Source organism: Capricornis sumatraensis, chromosome X (genome assembly GCF_032405125.1).
Source record: "Capricornis sumatraensis isolate serow.1 chromosome X, serow.2, whole genome shotgun sequence".
Taxonomy (NCBI): domain Eukaryota; kingdom Metazoa; phylum Chordata; class Mammalia; order Artiodactyla; family Bovidae; genus Capricornis; species Capricornis sumatraensis.
The window spans coordinates 85,716,851-85,733,564 of NC_091092.1; the positions used below are offsets into that span (position 1 = coordinate 85,716,851).

At 49.2% G+C, this 16,714-nt stretch overlaps 2 protein-coding genes across 4 annotated transcripts; both read left to right on the plus strand.

The window, feature by feature from the left end:
• Nucleotides 1-948: 948 nt before the first annotated feature.
• Nucleotides 949-11,249, plus strand: PORCN (porcupine O-acyltransferase). 3 transcript variants are annotated; one of them, XM_068962187.1, is made up of 15 exons: nucleotides 949-1,016; nucleotides 1,663-1,835; nucleotides 3,007-3,199; nucleotides 3,534-3,577; nucleotides 3,978-4,159; nucleotides 4,240-4,370; nucleotides 4,486-4,503; nucleotides 5,735-5,749; nucleotides 5,848-5,973; nucleotides 6,134-6,234; nucleotides 7,272-7,348; nucleotides 7,442-7,505; nucleotides 7,631-7,716; nucleotides 8,872-8,982; nucleotides 11,013-11,249. In XM_068962187.1, the coding sequence occupies exons 2-15, from the start codon at nucleotides 1,700-1,702 to the stop codon at nucleotides 11,112-11,114; spliced, it is 1,386 nt and encodes a 461-aa protein (XP_068818288.1). In that variant the 5' UTR covers nucleotides 949-1,016; nucleotides 1,663-1,699; the 3' UTR covers nucleotides 11,115-11,249. The 3 variants fall into 3 exon arrangements, with proteins under 3 accessions (XP_068818288.1, XP_068818286.1, XP_068818289.1); XM_068962185.1 differs by lacking the exons at nucleotides 4,486-4,503; nucleotides 5,735-5,749; XM_068962188.1 differs by lacking the exons at nucleotides 949-1,016; nucleotides 4,486-4,503; nucleotides 5,735-5,749 and having other exon boundaries at nucleotides 1,730-1,835; nucleotides 2,488-3,199.
• A 1,329-nt stretch (nucleotides 11,250-12,578) lies between these two features.
• On the plus strand, nucleotides 12,579-16,714 carry EBP (EBP cholestenol delta-isomerase). The gene is made up of 5 exons (XM_068962580.1): nucleotides 12,579-12,669; nucleotides 13,657-13,968; nucleotides 15,108-15,144; nucleotides 15,266-15,396; nucleotides 16,017-16,714. Exons 2-5 carry the CDS (start codon nucleotides 13,668-13,670, stop codon nucleotides 16,238-16,240), a joined length of 693 nt encoding a protein of 230 aa, XP_068818681.1. The 5' UTR covers nucleotides 12,579-12,669; nucleotides 13,657-13,667; the 3' UTR covers nucleotides 16,241-16,714.

Below are 16,714 nucleotides of genomic sequence, written 5' to 3' on the forward strand. Positions count from 1 at the left end.
AGCCCGAATCGCCAAGTCATGTCTGACTCTTTAGGAGCCCATGGACTGGGACCCACCAGGCTGTCTGTCCATGGGATTCTTCAGACAAGAATACTGGAGTGGGTGGAGTGGGTTGCCATTTCCTTCTCCAGGCAATCTCCCCCACCCAGGGATCGAACCCGCGTCTCTTATGTCCCCAGCATTGCAGGCGGATTCTTTACCGCTGAGCCACCGGGAAATAGGTGCTCTGTACTAGCCTCCTGGTTCATAGGAAACGCTCAGTAGTTGCTGGGGTCACCCTCAATGCAGGTGGGGAAGTCAACCTGCAAATCAGTTCTCAATGACAAGCTAAGTGCTCACTGGGAGTCCCTAGGGGAAAGCCTAGGCGCTTAATTCGTGCTCCCAGGTGACACAGTTAGTACTTGTGTTTCTGGCTGGTCTCTGATGGTGGGGAGGGTTGGAAATCCCCATAGTTCCCTCAAAGGATGGGTAAGGAGAGACCTCGGTTTATTTTCCCATCTGTGAAATGGGGGCATAACAGTGTCACGAAGATGTGCGCAGGTGGGCAGTTTCAGGGGCGAGGCTGATGAATGGAGGAACGGGCTTTCTCTCTTCCCTCCCCCATCTTTCCCATCTTGGCTTCCACGGTTTAGGAATTTGGTGATTGGACGGTTTCTTCTTGGATGGTCAGAAGACCTCCCGACACGACCCTTTAGGGACTGGCACACTAAAAGGTCGGAAAGTTGCGGGAGCCAACGTTCCCCTCGCCTACATCCTCCGCGCCCAGCTCCACTCAACCTCCAGCTCCTTCCCTCAATCCTACCGCTCCCCTCCTCCTTCGTCCCCGCCCCGCTCCCGTTCTCTTATTGGCCGACCGGGCCGGCCCGGGATTTAAAGGGCCCGCTCACCGCGCAGCCCTGGGAGCTGCAGCTGGTCCCGGCCTTGCGGCCTGCGGGGGAGGCTGCCGGGAGGAGGCAGCGACGACGGCGGCGGCGGCACGTCCCCAGCCCCTTGGACCGCAGCTTCCTTACTGCCAGGTAGGTCGCCGGTGGTGCACGCTCGGCTCTCCAGCTTGCATCCTGAGCCGGCCTCCCCTTGTGGGTCTGCAGTGCGTGTGCTAGGGCCCCTTCTCCATCACCTTTCCACCTCCCCCTTCTGCCGTGTCCCCTACCGCCATCTCCACCTCCCTGCAGCCCCCGGGCCTGGGAAGGGCTTTGTGGGCGGCCGGGTGGGGGTGGGATGGGGCGCGCGGGGGATACAGGACACCCCCCACCTCCTTTCAAGGAGAGATGCACACGGTCCCCGAGTGTCACAGGATCTCCCTCTCTGCCCTCCACACAGCGTGACTCTACCTTGCAAACCAGGGAGCCCTTCAATTTGATATACAGGCCTAGAATGTACACCATTCAATCACCATTGGACCCGGACTCTTCCCAGCGTACAAGAACACAGATCCTTCATTCACCTCAGGTCACGGGCTGTGTATGGGCACCTGGGACACCCCTCCACACACACACACACACACACACACACACAGTTGGCAGCTCAGTCTGATGTACCTTACACTCGCACCCTCCCCCCACCATACCCTAAGCTGAAATCTGAGTGCTCAAATCCATCCCTTGAGCATCATCTGCCCCATGGACATCCCAGCTAGCCTCCTCTGTGTCCCTCCTTTTTCAGGTCTATCCATCTGTCCATCCATCCGTGGGGGTCCGCAATGGCCACCTTCAGCCGCCAGGAATTTTTCCAGCAGCTGCTGCAGGGCTGTCTCCTGCCTACTGCCCAGCAGGGCCTTGACCAGATCTGGTTGCTCCTTGCCATCTGCCTCGCCTGCCGCGTCCTCTGGAGGCTTGGTAAGTGCCTGCCCCACCATGGGCCACCATGCCAAGCCATATCACACCTGCCACATTTATCCATACCAAGGCCCACTTTATTCTGCCATATCTTGCCAAGCCAGGCTCCTATGTGTCCAGCCTACCACATCCCACCAGGCTAAGCCTCACTCTACCACCCCACATCCTACTAACCCAGCCACCCTATGCTACATCACATCAAGTCTCATCGTGCCATGCCAAACCATGCCTTTCAGTATCCCTGGGTTCTGGGACTCTTGAAAGCTGAGGTTCTTAAATCTTGGGGTCTTGAAATGCCTACATCCCAAGGTTATAAAATTCTGAAATGCACATGTCACAGAGCTATGGAAAGTACCATGTATCCCAAAGTACCATGTTACAGGGTTTGGGGATTCTGACATGTTGAAATTCTCATATTCTATGCTTCCAAAATGCTGGCATTCTGGATTTCTAGAATTATAATAAGATTTCTGGATTCTAAGATTCTGAAATGTTTCCACAAACCGGGGCATGCCTTTATCTAAAAGATAAGATTCCAAGTCCCCAAGGTTCCTATAGGATGCTGAGAATTTTGGAAATCTGAGACTCAGAAGTTCTACACTTTCTTTTTTCTTGTTCTTTTATCTTAAATGGATGTTTTATTTTTCCCCAGGTTTATCATTTTGAAAAATTTCAAAGTTACTGCAAAGCTAAGTTGAAAGAATAGTACAATGAACACTCATATACGCATCACCTGATTCTCCAACTGTCAACATCCTGCCACATTAGCTCGCTCTATCGATCGCTTGATCATCTTCCTGAATCACTTGAATAACCTGCTGACACTTCACCCCAAATCCTCTTGCATGTGTCCCCCAAGAATAAGGACATCTTCCCCCCACAACCATAGCCTAAAGCATCACCCCTCAGGAAATTTAATCTCAGTGCTATAGTGTTATCCAATATAAGTTATTCAGATTTCCTCCAGGGTTCCCAAAATGACCTTTATAGATGTCTCTTTTCTTTAAACCCAAGCTGCCTCCCCAGCTCCCCAAAACCTGCTTGTGTCACCTGCAATCCCACCACATTCCAACCTCTAAGCCTTTGCCTGAGCTGTGAACTCTGCCCAGGTTGCCCTTCTACCAACCCTCCTCTAGTTCCCTATCATGTTCTCTCTTTCTTTCACCCAAAGGGTTGCCATCCTACTTGAAGCATGCAAGCACCGTGGCAGGCGGCTTCTTCAGCCTCTACCACTTCTTCCAGCTGCACATGGTTTGGGTCGTGCTGCTCAGCCTCCTGTGCTACCTCGTGCTGTTCCTCTGCCGACATTCTTCCCATCGGGGTGTCTTCCTCTCCGTCACCATCCTCATCTACCTGCTTATGGGGTATGGGCATGAGTCCTCATCCCTGTACCATCAGCAGAAGAGTGGGTGGGGGCGGGGGGGTCCCCAGGCCACCCCTCATGAGACTGTCCAGGACAGGGAGGGCATAAGATGTTTCTGGAGGTGGTAGAAATCTGGGAGGCTTGTTCTTTCCAGAGGGCTACCCTGGACAGGTGGCACTTGAGCTCCCCCTGGAGGAGGGAGCCCTGGAGAACTCTTCCTCCTTGAGGTTGTGCAGGGCAGGGAAAATATGCTCTGTCTGCACCTTGGTTTCCCCCCTTTGCGGTGTCTGAGGCCAGGGGAGTCATAGGGCCAAGATCACCACCTTTTTCCTCAGTGAGATGCACATGGTGGATACCGTGACATGGCACAAGATGCGAGGTAGGCAGCCCTGGCTCTGTCCCCCTGCCCCAGCCCTCCAGCCCCACTCCACCTCTCCTAAATCCCCCCACCCTGTCTCTTTCCTTCCCCATGCTTCTCCCTCATCTGCCTAGCTCACTGGACACACAGCCCTCAGACTCCCCTCACGTCTGTGTTTCTCTCTACCATGCCTCTTCCCCCACCCCATCTGTCTGTCCCATCTCATGTCCGTGCCTGACTCTCTATAGAGTCAGAACATCTGCCAGTCCTGGGCCCACCTGCTCAACTGCCTGTCTGACCCTGTGCCCACTTCTCCACCCTTGCACTCTTCTTTCCTACCACCTTTCACCTGGTGATCCCCACATCCCCCCATGGCTACCTGCTCTCTTCTCATCCACTTGACCATGGGCACCACATGTAGGGGCCCAGATGATCGTGGCCATGAAGGCGGTGTCTCTGGGCTTCGACCTGGACAGGGGCGAGGTGGGCGCAGTGCCCTCGCCTGTGGAGTTCATGGGGTACCTCTACTTCGTGGGCACCATCGTGTTCGGGCCCTGGATATCCTTCCACAGCTACCTACAGGCCGTCCAAGGTCGCCCGCTGGTGAGGCCCTGGGTAGACAGGTGGGCAGGGACTGTGGGAGCCACCATGAGGCACTGTTCACGGAGCCTTGATCCCCATAGAGCCGCCGATGGCTGCAGAAGGTGGCCCGGAGCCTGGCGCTGGCCCTGCTGTGCCTTGTGCTGTCCACCTGTGTGGGGCCCTACCTCTTCCCGTACTTCATTCCCCTTGATGGTGACCGCCTCCTTCGCAAGTGAGCACAGCCTTCGAGGCCTCTGCCCAGCAGTGAGGGGGTTGGGGAGGGACCTGGGGTCTCCCCAGCTCTGAGCTTGTCTCTTAATGCTTCTATCTGTCTTCTGTTACTACAGCAAGAAACGCAAAGTCAGGTAAATGAGGGCAGGTGCCGAGGGCGAGTGGGGCTGACTGGGGGGGTGGGGCATAGTCTGTAACTGATTGGTTCTGTGAGTCTGAGACTGTCTGACCATCTACCCAGTGGCTAGACAGAGACTGTTTGTCTGAGGCTTTGGTTTGGCCATGATTGGCCCTATAACTTCATGTACAGTAGATACTCCATTACATACTGTACCTGTCTGTCCATCTGTTCTCCTATTCCACCATTAGAAGCAAGTTATGTGAGTGCAATAGAAAGCAACAGATATGTGTCAGTTGGCAATGCTGACCTGTCTGTGACACTGGCTAGAGGTGTGTGTGGGTGTCTGCCTGTCAGCCAGGGACTCCTTGTGTGGGACTGGAGTTCTGGCTGGCTGGCTGGCTGTGCGGTTGTCTGTGATGGGAGCATGTAGCTGTCACTAGATAGGATAAACCTGGCTTGTCTCTAATTGTGGCTGGGAATGGATCTGTGGTGTGTTGTGTGTGTGTCTGTGATGATTCTGCCTATGGATCTGCCTTCTCTGGCTCCTCAGTATTGTCCGACGGAGGGGCAGGACTGACCATCCACCCCTGGTGTGACTAGGATTTCATCCAGCTCTTTGATTACATGAACTTCTCCCCTCCTCACTGGCTGCTGATTGTGTCTGATGCTGAATGAGGCTCTGAAAGGTGGGATGACTTGCCCATTGTCACCCAACTACAGCCAGACATTAATCCCAGGCCTGAATCCAGAACCTATGCTTTTTCCAGTGGAAAATGTTTCCTGTCTTTGACCATGTCTAAGTGTACAACTGACAGGATGACTGTCTTAAGTGTAAAATTGTGTATGTGTATATAACTGGGTGCTTGACGATCTCTGAGCCTAACTAAAGGACTTCCATGTGTCTTATGGTCACTGAATCTGGTCAGAGAGCTGGGAGTCTTGATAGTATGTGTGTCTGCCCATGTAGCTGTGAGATCAGCCTCTAACAGTGGCTGGGTCTGGATGTCTGGCCAGGTGAAGCCGTGGGACCATGTCATATCATAGAGCAGCTCACACGTCAATTTGAGCCACCTGAAACTAACCAACAGGGCGTGGACGCATGGATGTGTGTGGCTATCGTAGCATGACTGTCACCTCTTTTGCTGCCATGTTTCTGTCTGTCTTGTCGATGAACAACTCAGACCAGCTTCCAGGGCCTCTCTGACTCTCTTTCCTTTCTTCTCTGCTGCCTTCCTGACCCCTAGGGGCACCATGGTAAGGTGAGTCTATGGAGTGGGGCCAGGGATGCTGGCAGTTGGGGGGGTGTCACGCCTGGACCTGGGCATGATGCCTCTCCCTCTGGCTCCTTTTCCCCCAGGTGGCTGCGAGCCTACGAGAGTGCTGTCTCCTTCCACTTCAGCAACTACTTTGTGGGCTTTCTGTCCGAAGCCACGGCCACGTTGGCGGGGGCTGGCTTCACCGAGGAGAAGGATCACCTGGAATGGTGGGGAGGGCTGGAGGGCTCCATCTCCCACGGGGTGCTGCCTAGAGGAGCGTCAGGGAGGAGGGGGGATGCTCCCAGGGGAGGGAACAACTAAGAACAAAAGTGTGACTCTCAGGAGGGTTAAATCCCAAATAAGTTTGTGTGTCTCTCTTGCCCACAGGGACCTGACAGTCTCTAAGCCACTGAATGTGGAGCTGCCCCGGTCCATGGTGGAAGTTGTCACAAGCTGGAACCTGCCCATGTCTTATTGGCTAAATAACTGTGAGTCACAAAGTCATCACTCCAAGAGGGTTGACAGTCATCAACCCACACCCCTTTTCACATTCATACAACAAGTTGAAGATAGTAGGGACCAAAAAACCTCCCAAACAACTCCTGTCCTTGTGGAGTTGACATTTTTGTTGGGGGGAGCAGTATAATTTTTAAAAATACACAGTAGTTCCGGTGGTGATATGTGCTGTGGTAAGAAAAATAAAGAAAGAAGGTGAAGATGATCTGGGAGTGTTAGGAGTGTGTGGGTGGGAGTGGATGCAATTTTAAATAAATCAACCAGAGCAAGTCTCACTTGAGGAGCTAGTCTGAGCAAAGACCTAGAGGTGAGAAAGCAATCAATGCAAATATGTATGTGAGAAATGTAACAAATGGCAGGAACAGCAGTGCATAGGCCCTGAGGCGGGTGTATACCTGGCACATTTGAGGTACAGTGAGGAGATCAGTAGAGCCGGAGCAGAGTGAGCAAGGGGATGAGTGGCAGGAGGTGAGGTCTAAGAGGTGACAGAGCCTGGTCCTATAGCGTCTCTCTGGCCACGGGGAGGACTTTGGCTTTTTCTCTGAGAGAGACACAGCAGGGGTATGAGCAGAAGAGGGCCACGGGCTACCTTGGGTTATAACAGGATCCTCTGGCTATTGTGAGGAAAGACGGGGTGTTGAGGAGGGAAATGGAGAGGTCAAATTTTGGATAAACTCCAAAGCTGGAACTGACAGAATATGCTAAGAGTTTGGTTATGGGAGTCAGGGGAGGAGCAGAGCAAAGGTGATAGTGAGGCTTTTGGTCCTGATGAATTGGAAGGGTTTAATTGACATTGGCCACACTTGGAAAGACTATAGGAGGAACAGGTTGGGAGGGACAATCAGGAGCTAAGTTTTAGGCAATGTGAAATTGGAGGCCATTATAGAGAGAATTCATCCTGGGGGCCCTGAGAGGTTGTGGGTATCCTCACCGTGCCCTAATGGCCCCCCAGGAAGGGCAGGGGAAAAGCTCAGGAGACTCTTGCCCCGCCTCTCTCTGCCCCCCGTAGATGTTTTCAAGAATGCTCTCCACCTGGGGACCTTCTCAGCCGTGCTGGTCACCTATGCAGCCAGCGCCCTCTTGCACGTGAGCAGAGCAGAAGTGGGATCAAGATGGTAGCTGGGTGGGGGTGGCGGGGCCTCCTGCTCACTCACCTCACTGCCCCCAACCCCACCCCAGGGCTTCAGCTTCCACCTGGCTGCAGTACTGCTGTCTCTGGCATTTATCACTTACGTGGAGCATGGTGAGTGCAGAACCCAACCCAGCAGATGGGACGGGTGGCTGGTGTTGGTTGGTGGCGGGCTGGAACCACTGTCACCTGAGGCTAACCTGACAGTCTTACCTTCCCCTCCCCCGCATCTGCCCTAGTTCTCCGAAAGCGCCTGGCTCGGATTCTCAGTGCCTGCGTCCTATCAAAACGGTGCCCACCAGACTGTTCACACCAGCATCGCTTGGTGAGGATTCAACCTAGGCAGCCTTGTGGTCAACTCCCCACCTCACAAATTATTTCTCTTTCCATCTTATATCTATCTCAGGGTGCCCAGCTTTCTCTTCCAGTCCTGAACCATGTTCATAACCTCACCTCTATTCACTGGCATCCATCTCTCTAATAAGAATGTATCAAGCAACTGCTGTATACCCCGCTAGCGTTTATTTTCCCAATGAACATTTGTTGAGCACCTGCTGGTACTGGTGTTGGAGACACAGTGATTAATAAAATAAACCAAAATCTCAGCCCTCTGGGACAAACATTTTAACAGGGGAGACAGTAAATAAAAAATAAGTCAGTAAAGTGTAGTAGCTTGTTAGGTTGTGATTAGTGCCAAGGAGAAAATACATAAGTGAAGGGGAGAGGGAAGTATCAGGGGTGAGTGGTTTCAAGTTTAAGTGGGGAAGTGACTTTTGAGTTCTTTAACTGAAGGAGGTAAGGAAGGGGAGCATTTCGGGCAAAGGGAACAACCAGAGTAAAGGCCCCGAGATGGGAGGGTGCCTGAAATATTTGAGGAATAGTGAGGAGGCCAGGATGGCTTGAGCAGAGTGAGTCAGAGGGGGAGAGGTGGGCCCTGTAGGTCATAGTAGCAATTTGCTTTAGTTTGTGTCTTTTTTTTTCTCATCCTTTTGGCAACAAGAAGTATGGAGAATTTCAGATTTCCCTCTAACCAGCCAGCCAATGTTTATCACCATAAACCCCCAACTCAAGGCCCCACCCATCATTCTTCCTCCTCTGCCTGAATGCTCGAATCTCCCCCAATTTGGACGTTCTCAAGCTAACAGTATCCTCATCCTTGGATACCCCTTGAGCTCCAGGAGGATCAGAACCATCTCTTTCCTACTCTGGCAGGGGGGTGCCCTGGACATCCTTATTCCTGTGCCTAGAGTGTTTCCCTTGGAGAAAGCAATGGCAACCCACTCCAGTACTCTTGCCTGGAAAATCCCATGGACGGAGGAGCCTGGTGGGCTGCAGTCCATGGGGTCACGAAGAGTCAGACACAACTGAAGCGACTTAGCAGCAGCAGCAGCAGAGTGTTTCCCTGGGAGCACCTGCCCAGGTGGGATTGGAGGACAGTGATTAGGTCCAGATGCCAAGCTTATCCATCTGTCTTCCACAGGGCCTGGGGGTCCGAGCCTTAAACCTGTTCTTTGGGGCCCTTGCCATCTTCCACCTAGCCTACCTGGGCTCCCTGTTTGATGTTGATGTGGATGACACCACAGAGGAACAGGTAAGGTTGGGGGGTGGGGCCTGGGCTGGGGGTCACCCAGGGAAGTGTTACCTGCTCATCAGAACCATAAGAACAAAGGTGTGGAGGACAAGGCATGAGGACCTTGTGTCCAGTGTCTCCAGCTTGTGTAACCACTGCTCCTTTGTCCTTCTCTCCCATTGTCCCTCTGGTTGATTGATACTGTTGGGTCTTTTACTTGGATGAAGTGTGCAAAATGTGTTTATTTTACTTATAAAATTTATTTTCTATAGATAAATATAAAATCTGAGTTTTCCTTTTTTAAAAGTTAATTATTTCATCATATTGTTACTTAGGTAGAACTGGCAAGTTTTCTTTATTTAATTTGTTAAAAATAGTTTTACTTATATTGATTGTGCAAATCCTGGATTCTACTTTAAAAGTGTATGTTAAAATGTATATACTGTTTTTATTCAGGTAGAGTGTGCACATTCCAGATTTTACTCCTCTTTAAATGAAAAACAATTTAAAGTAATGTTTATTTATATGGCACTAACAGGATCCAGGTTTTGCTTCTCTTTTTTTTTTTTTGGCCGCGCCAAGCATCTTGCAGGATCTTAGTTCCCTGACCAGGAATTGAACCCTGGGCCACCACAGTGAAGGGACCTAGTCCTAACCACTGGACCACTAGGAATTCCCTTAGTTCAGTTTTTAATTGAAAATAAAACTTTATGTTTTATATTTTGTCATTAAAAAACAATTTTTGATTTTTCATTCAGGTTGAATGTGTAAAATCTGGGTTTTGCTTCTTTTTAAATAAAATTGTTGGTTTTTTATTAAAACTTTAAAAAATAGTTAATGCAGGAAATTCCCTGGCAGTCCAGTGGTTAGCACATGGCACTTTCACTGCTGGGGCCCAGGTTCAATCCCTGGTCATCGTACTAAGGTCTGCAATCCTCGAGGCACAGCTAAAAAAAACATAGTTAATGCATATCACATGGTTCAGACACCAGTGTACAAGATATTCAGGGGAAAAATCTTATTCCTACTGTGTTACCTCCATCCTCTTATGGGTACCCACTTTTGTTCACTTTATTGAACTATTCTTCTAAAATAAAAGCATAATAAGCAGATATAAATTTTTTTTTTAATTCCCTCCCCCTGGTTTCTACCCTAAAGGTAACATATGAATGACACTGTGCTGCATGTTGCTCTTTTCACATAATTCCTGAAAACTTCCCACATTAAGACACAGAGTAGGGACTTCCTTGGTGGTCCAGTGGCTAAGACCCTGAGCTCCCAACGCAAGGGGCCTGGGTTTGATCCCCAGTCAGGGAACTAGATCCCGCATACCGCAACTAACACCTGGCACAGCCAAATAAGTAATTTTTTTTAAAAAGACACAGAGTATCCTCATTCATCTTTTCCATTGTGATATAATATAGTTTGTCCCTTATCAGTGAACACCCAGGTGATTTTCTACTCCTTTTCTATTGTAAGTAATGCTACAGCAAGTAATAACGTCACATCCATGTGGATTCACAGAGGAGCAGACAGAACTGTAGGATCTAGTCTTGATAGCAATGGAGAAGTTACCTTTTCACCCTCCCACCAGCAGTGTGTGATCGTGCTTGTCACAACAATAAGTGCCTTTCAGACTTCACAGATATGTTTGTCAGTTTGAGTGGAGGGAGGTGATGCATGAGGCTGAGTATCTTTTGATATGTTTAAGAGTGATTTCATTTTTTTCGTTTTCTGAAAATGGCCTACTCACCTCCTTTGCTAATGTCTGTCTTTTTAAAAACTCAATTTCTAGGAACTCTTTATATATAAGGGAGAGTACAGGTCAGAGAGTGGGATCGCCTTGTCTCGTATTTAAATTTTGAAAATAGGAGAAAACACAAAAGAAAAAAGACTAAGTCTGCTTACCTTTCATATGTACTCAATCTCTTCTCTGGGGCCTCACTCAGGATTGCAGTGGAGTCACAGAAACATCCTTGAGCAAAGGATGGGTTTTCCTGAGATCTTTTTATTCTTGCTGAGTGGGACCAACCGTCACCTCTTTCCCACAGGGCTACGGCATGGCATACACGGTCCACAAATGGTCAGAGCTCAGCTGGGCCAGTCACTGGGTCACTTTTGGATGCTGGATCTTCTACCGTCTCATAGGCTGAGACACATCTGTGGACCATCACAAGCTCCCTCAAGACCCCTCCTCAGGGTGCCAGCTCTGATGGGTGATGAGGGAAGGCCCTCTAATTCTTGACCCTCTCTCCATCCTTGACCCCTCTCAACACCCATACACAGACACACACACCATTTCCATGCCTGTCAATCCCCACCCCACCACAAGGCGGGAAGGGAGTGGTCCCTCCTGGGGCCTAGGGGTGGGGGATGCTTGGGGAAGCAGAGAGGGGGAGATCCAGGGCCTCCCCGCCTTCCTTGTCCCTTTTTATACAGTTTGTTATTATCAAATAAAAGTAGGAAATATACAAAAGCCTCTTTCTTCACTGTTCAGTGGGGAATAGAAATGAATTAGGAAGGGGACACAGCATGTATAAAGGTTTGGAAGCTAGAAACCATGAAGAGGGAGGTTGTGATTGGTTTATAGTTCATTTATTATCATTCATGATTGAATGATGAGCCTGAGGATAGTACTGCTAGATTTGAGTGGGACCAGGACAGATTGGATACCTGGATGTGGGGGAGGCCTGATACTAATTGTTCCAATTGGCTGAAAAACTGAGGAATTCCCATTCTTACTGGTTGCCCTGACTGGGACAGTGGAGGAAAAGCAAGACTGATGAAGAGTTGATGTCTATTGGTCCTTAGGACTGAGGGGTGTGGATTCTAATTGGATAGAAGGCCTGGGTTGGGTCTGGAGACTGACTGAATAGTCTGGGTGCCCACTGGGTTAGAGTTACGGAATTTTGATTCACTCTTAAGAGTTGGCACAGGGGGTTTGAGGGCCTCCATGTCAATTGGTCAGCAAGGCTGAGGGGCTTGGGTTTTGATTGGTTGTTCTGACTTGAAGTCCAGATGGAGATGGCCTGAGGGAGAGACGGAGGCAGCAGTAAGATTTGATCTGTTAGTTGTATCCAACTCTCTGCAACCCCATGGACTGTAGCCCACGGGTTCCTCTGTCCATGGGATTTCCCAGGCAAGAATACTGGAGTGGATTGCCATTCCCTTCTCCAGGGGATCTTCCCGACCCAGGGCTCGAACCCGCGTCTCCTGCATTGCAGGTGGATGCTTTACTGCTGAGCCACCAGGACTTATTTGTATTACGTTTCCTTGCCCATTGGGGGGGGGCGGTTAGGATTGAAGGTTGATCTGGGAAAAGTTTTGGTTGCTCTGCTTTTACAAATGAGTGCAACGCAGTGCTGATTCAACAGCAGAGAAACACCCGATTTCCGATGGGATGGATAAGGGGTTAGGGAAACTGAAGCCAAGACTTGCCACAGATTGGCTTCTGGCTGAAAACGCCCACCAACCGTGGCTTCTCCGCAGCAAAAATGGTACCACGCGTGAGGGCGGGGTCAGCGGCACACAGACAATAACTATTGGTTGAGAGCGGCACTGGCCTCCTTTCCAGCTCCTCCATTGGCCAGTTCCACAAGGCGGAACCTGTGAGGGGTTGGATTTGAAGTAGTGATATTTCGGAGCCAGCGAGCAATCTTAGTGAGACCCGGGAGCCTGTGGGAGAGGCCGCTGCAAACGCGCTGTTGAGTGAGTTGCCCTCCGCCTGAAATGCCTCTCCATCCCTTAGCTCTCAATTGCTAAATGGCCAGCCCTTGGCGCGCCTGCGCGAGACCCTTCCCCCGCCCCCACTTCTCCCTCCGCTTTGCCATCCTCACCACCCCCACGCGCCTGCGCGGGGCGGTCGGCTACTGCGCGGTTGTCGGGACTGCGAAAGCTCTGCCTTCTCATCGGGCAGCTGAACCAGCGGGTTCTAGTTCTGATTGGTGGTCTCTGTATTTGCCCCTCCTTTTCCCCTTTAGCTCCAGGCGCAGGACCCCTGCCCTCCACTTTCCTCTTTCTTGCGGGTTGGCTGCAGGGTGAGCAATTTCGGGAGGGGTCGGACACTGAAGCAGAAGGTGTAGTTCTGAATAATCATCTTTTTTGTCTGTCCTGCAGTTTCCAGGACTGTGGGGAGGGTAATAGCTTTCCATTGCAGGATGCAAGACAGTGACCCCTGCAAATCTTGTCGTTGTGTCTCCCCTAGCAGACCTGTGAGTCATGGCACCGGGTGTGGCTCCTGTGTCTCCCCCAGCGGACTGTAACCCCTGAGGGCGGGGATCAGGCCTGGTTACTGTGTCTCCCTGCCAGAGCATGACCAATGAGGGCTGGGACCTAGTCTGATTGTCGTGTCTGACCACCAGACTGTTACCAATGAGAGCAGAGACTAGGCCTGGTTCTATCTTCCCAGTGAGACCAATGAGAGCTGGGATCTGTTCTGGTCTACCATATCATATGGCTCCCAGAGGGCAGGAACAAGCTTTCGGTTTTTCTGTGGCCTTATATTCATGTTTTTAAAATAGTATATAATTAGATTATTTTAATTGAGTCAGTCTTAATCGGTTAATTGAGTCCACTTACATTTCTTGTCATAATAAACTATTTGGATTTGATTTTATGATCTCATTCTATGGCTTTGTATTTGTTCAGTTTTTTTTTTTTTATTCTCTTTTCTACATATCCACACACCACCATCAGCCTACAAAGACATGACCACCAACACCAGCCCCACGCACCCCTACTGGCCTCGGCATCTGAGACTAGACAACTTTGTGCCTAATGACTGCCCCACCTGGCATATCCTGGCTGGCCTATTCTCCGTCTCTGGAGTCTTAGTTGTGGCCACATGGCTGTTGTCAGGGCGTGCTGCAGTCGTCCCACTGGGGACTTGGCGGAGACTGTCCCTGTGCTGGTTTGCAGTATGTGGGTTCATTCACTTGGTGATTGAGGGCTGGTTCAGCCTCTACCACGCGGACCTTCTCGGAGACCAAGCCATCTTATCTCAACTCTGTGAGTCCTGGGTTCTTCAATATGCTGTGGAAGGGAATTTCCTGGACAAGGATTGGTTTAGATGTTTACCCACCCACCAACTCTTACTCCATTTGTTTAAAATAAATTTTAAAAATTTATTTAACTTTTGTTGCATATATATTCACATGGGTCCAAAATGAAGCTATTTAGAGGTATGCAGTAAAAATCTACCTTCTATCCACCAAGTTTCCCCAAATAATTGCTTATGTTTCTTTTCAAGGTTTACACATAAATTACACACATAAACCTCAGTTTGCTCAACTATAGAAGAGGGATAATAGTCATACCCAAATACATGTAAGACACTTAGAACAATGTTTGGCAGACAATGCATGCCATATAACTGTTTATTATCATCATCATCATCATTTTAATTTTTCCTTTTGTATAAATGGTAGCATGCTTTTTTTTAAAATGAACTTTGCTTCTGAACTTTTTTTTTTTGATGAGGACACTCATCATAAGTTTATAAGGAGTTTTGAAAGAATAAATGTTACAGAACTTTCAAGAATGGCTGCACCATTTTATATTCCCACCGGCAGTATATTAGAGTTAGTTTTTCCACAGCCTGATCAACACTTGATATGATCAGGTGTTTATTAAATTTTAGTCCTTCAAGTGGATGTGAGTGATATCTCATTATGGTTTTAATTTGCTTTCCCTTAGTGATTAATGAGTACCTTTCATGTGTTTATTCACCATTTAGAATCCTCTTTTGTGAAAAACCTATTTCAGTCTCCTGTCTATTTTAATACTGGGTGATCTATCTTTTCCTTAGTGATTTCTGCTCACTCTTCCATTTACTCATCTGTTCACCTTCGAGTTCTCTCTCTTTCTCTCATTGGATACTTTCCTCACTCCATCATTTACACCTGCCTGATTTTATTCCACTAACACTTATTGAATACAAGACAATCACAGCAACACTTAATGTTCTGTGTCAAGTTTGCACGCGTTATCTTGTATACACATAAAAACAGCTGCCCCATTTCACAGATGAGGAAACTGAGGCATGGGGAAGTTATAAAGCCTGCCTTCTTACATGAGCCCTTGGCTCTCACAAGTCTGACTTCTTTTTCCTGCTGATATTCTTCATATAAGTTTCTTATCTTCCTCAGGGAAAGAGTATGCCAAGGGAGACAGCCGATACATCCTGTAAGTGTTTGTCAAGGGAGACCTGCATTGTTTTGGGGGGAGGTAAGTCAGGGAGCATTAAGGGGTGCCTTGTAGGTAGAGCACAGTGATGCCAGTGCCCCCTCCATCCTTTCTCTTGCAGGAATGATAACTTCATGATATGCATGGAGACTGTCACGGCTTACCTGTGGGGACCACTCAGCCTGTGGGTGGTGATTGCTTTTCTCCGCCATCAACCCCTCCGCTTTGTCCTACAGCTTGTGGTCTCTGTCGGTGAGGAGAAGGCCCACAATGGGTGGTTGAGGGCTTGATGGGGGATCTACAGACATGGGGGCATTCCTGCGGGTGGGACTTCTCAATTGTGCCCATCCAGGGCTGAGTCAGACTGAATGACAAACTCCCTGAGGTTTTGGAACAGCTATGCCCCTCCAGGCCTGTGTTCTCAATCCAGGAGAGTTCATTTCTCCTCCCACTCCATCACAAAGTCTCTCATGAGGGTTACAGTTACATGAGGTGGCCCATGATGGTGGGAAACCCCTGCATTCTTCTGGATCAAGATTCTGAGCTTCCTTCATCTGAGATTCAGTCCTCTTATGTTCTTATGTTGTTAGCTTTCTGGAAATATGAGTTCTCTTTAGTCCTGGAATCCTGAGCTGTCTTGAATGAAAGGATTTGGAGCTTAAATTCTGGAGACATGAACTCTCTTGAGTTCAGAAAGTCTCAGCTTCTGATTTCTGAAATTCTCACATTTCTGATTTCTCAAATCTTCAGTCATGTGATTTCAGAACTTTTATGTCTCTGAATTTGGGAATCCTGAGCTCTAATAACTTGGAAAATGGCTTGGAATTGTTCCTCCTCCTTACAGAGTTTCCTTCTCCTTTTACCTCCCACAGGTCAGGTATATGGAGATGTGCTCTATTTCCTGACAGAGTACCGTGATGGATTCCAGCACGGGGAACTGGGCCACCCACTCTACTTCTGGTTTTACTTTGTTTTCTTGAATGCCCTGTGGTTGGTGCTGCCTGGACTCCTCATACTGGATTCTATAAAGCAACTTGCTCATGCCCAGAGCATACTGGATGCCAAAGCCCCCAAAGCCAAGAGCAAGCAGAACTAAAGAGTGATGAACTAGGCTTAAACACCGGCTATTGAGGAACTCTCCACCTGCCAGAAGATTCCAATCCTTGCTCCCACAGGTTGGAAGGACAAATCGAATTGATCTGTCAAACTCAGGTTGATGGGTGGGCAGTGGGAAGAAAGGAGCCGTGTGGAGCCACTGTCAGGAGCCAATGGGACAAAGGTACAAGAGAACCTAGGAAGTCTGTGATAGGGACAAATTTTTTTTTTTTAATTTTACAATACTGTATTGGTTTTGCCATACATTGACATGAATCCACCACAGGTGTACATGAGTTCCCAACCCTGAACCCCCCTCCCACCACCCTCCCCATATCATCTCTCTGGGTCATCCCAGTGCACCAGCCCCAAGCATCCTGTATCCTGTATCGAACCTAGACTAGCGATTCATTTCTTACGTGATAGTATACATGTTTCAATGCCATTCTCCCAGGGACAATTTTTTTAATCAGGA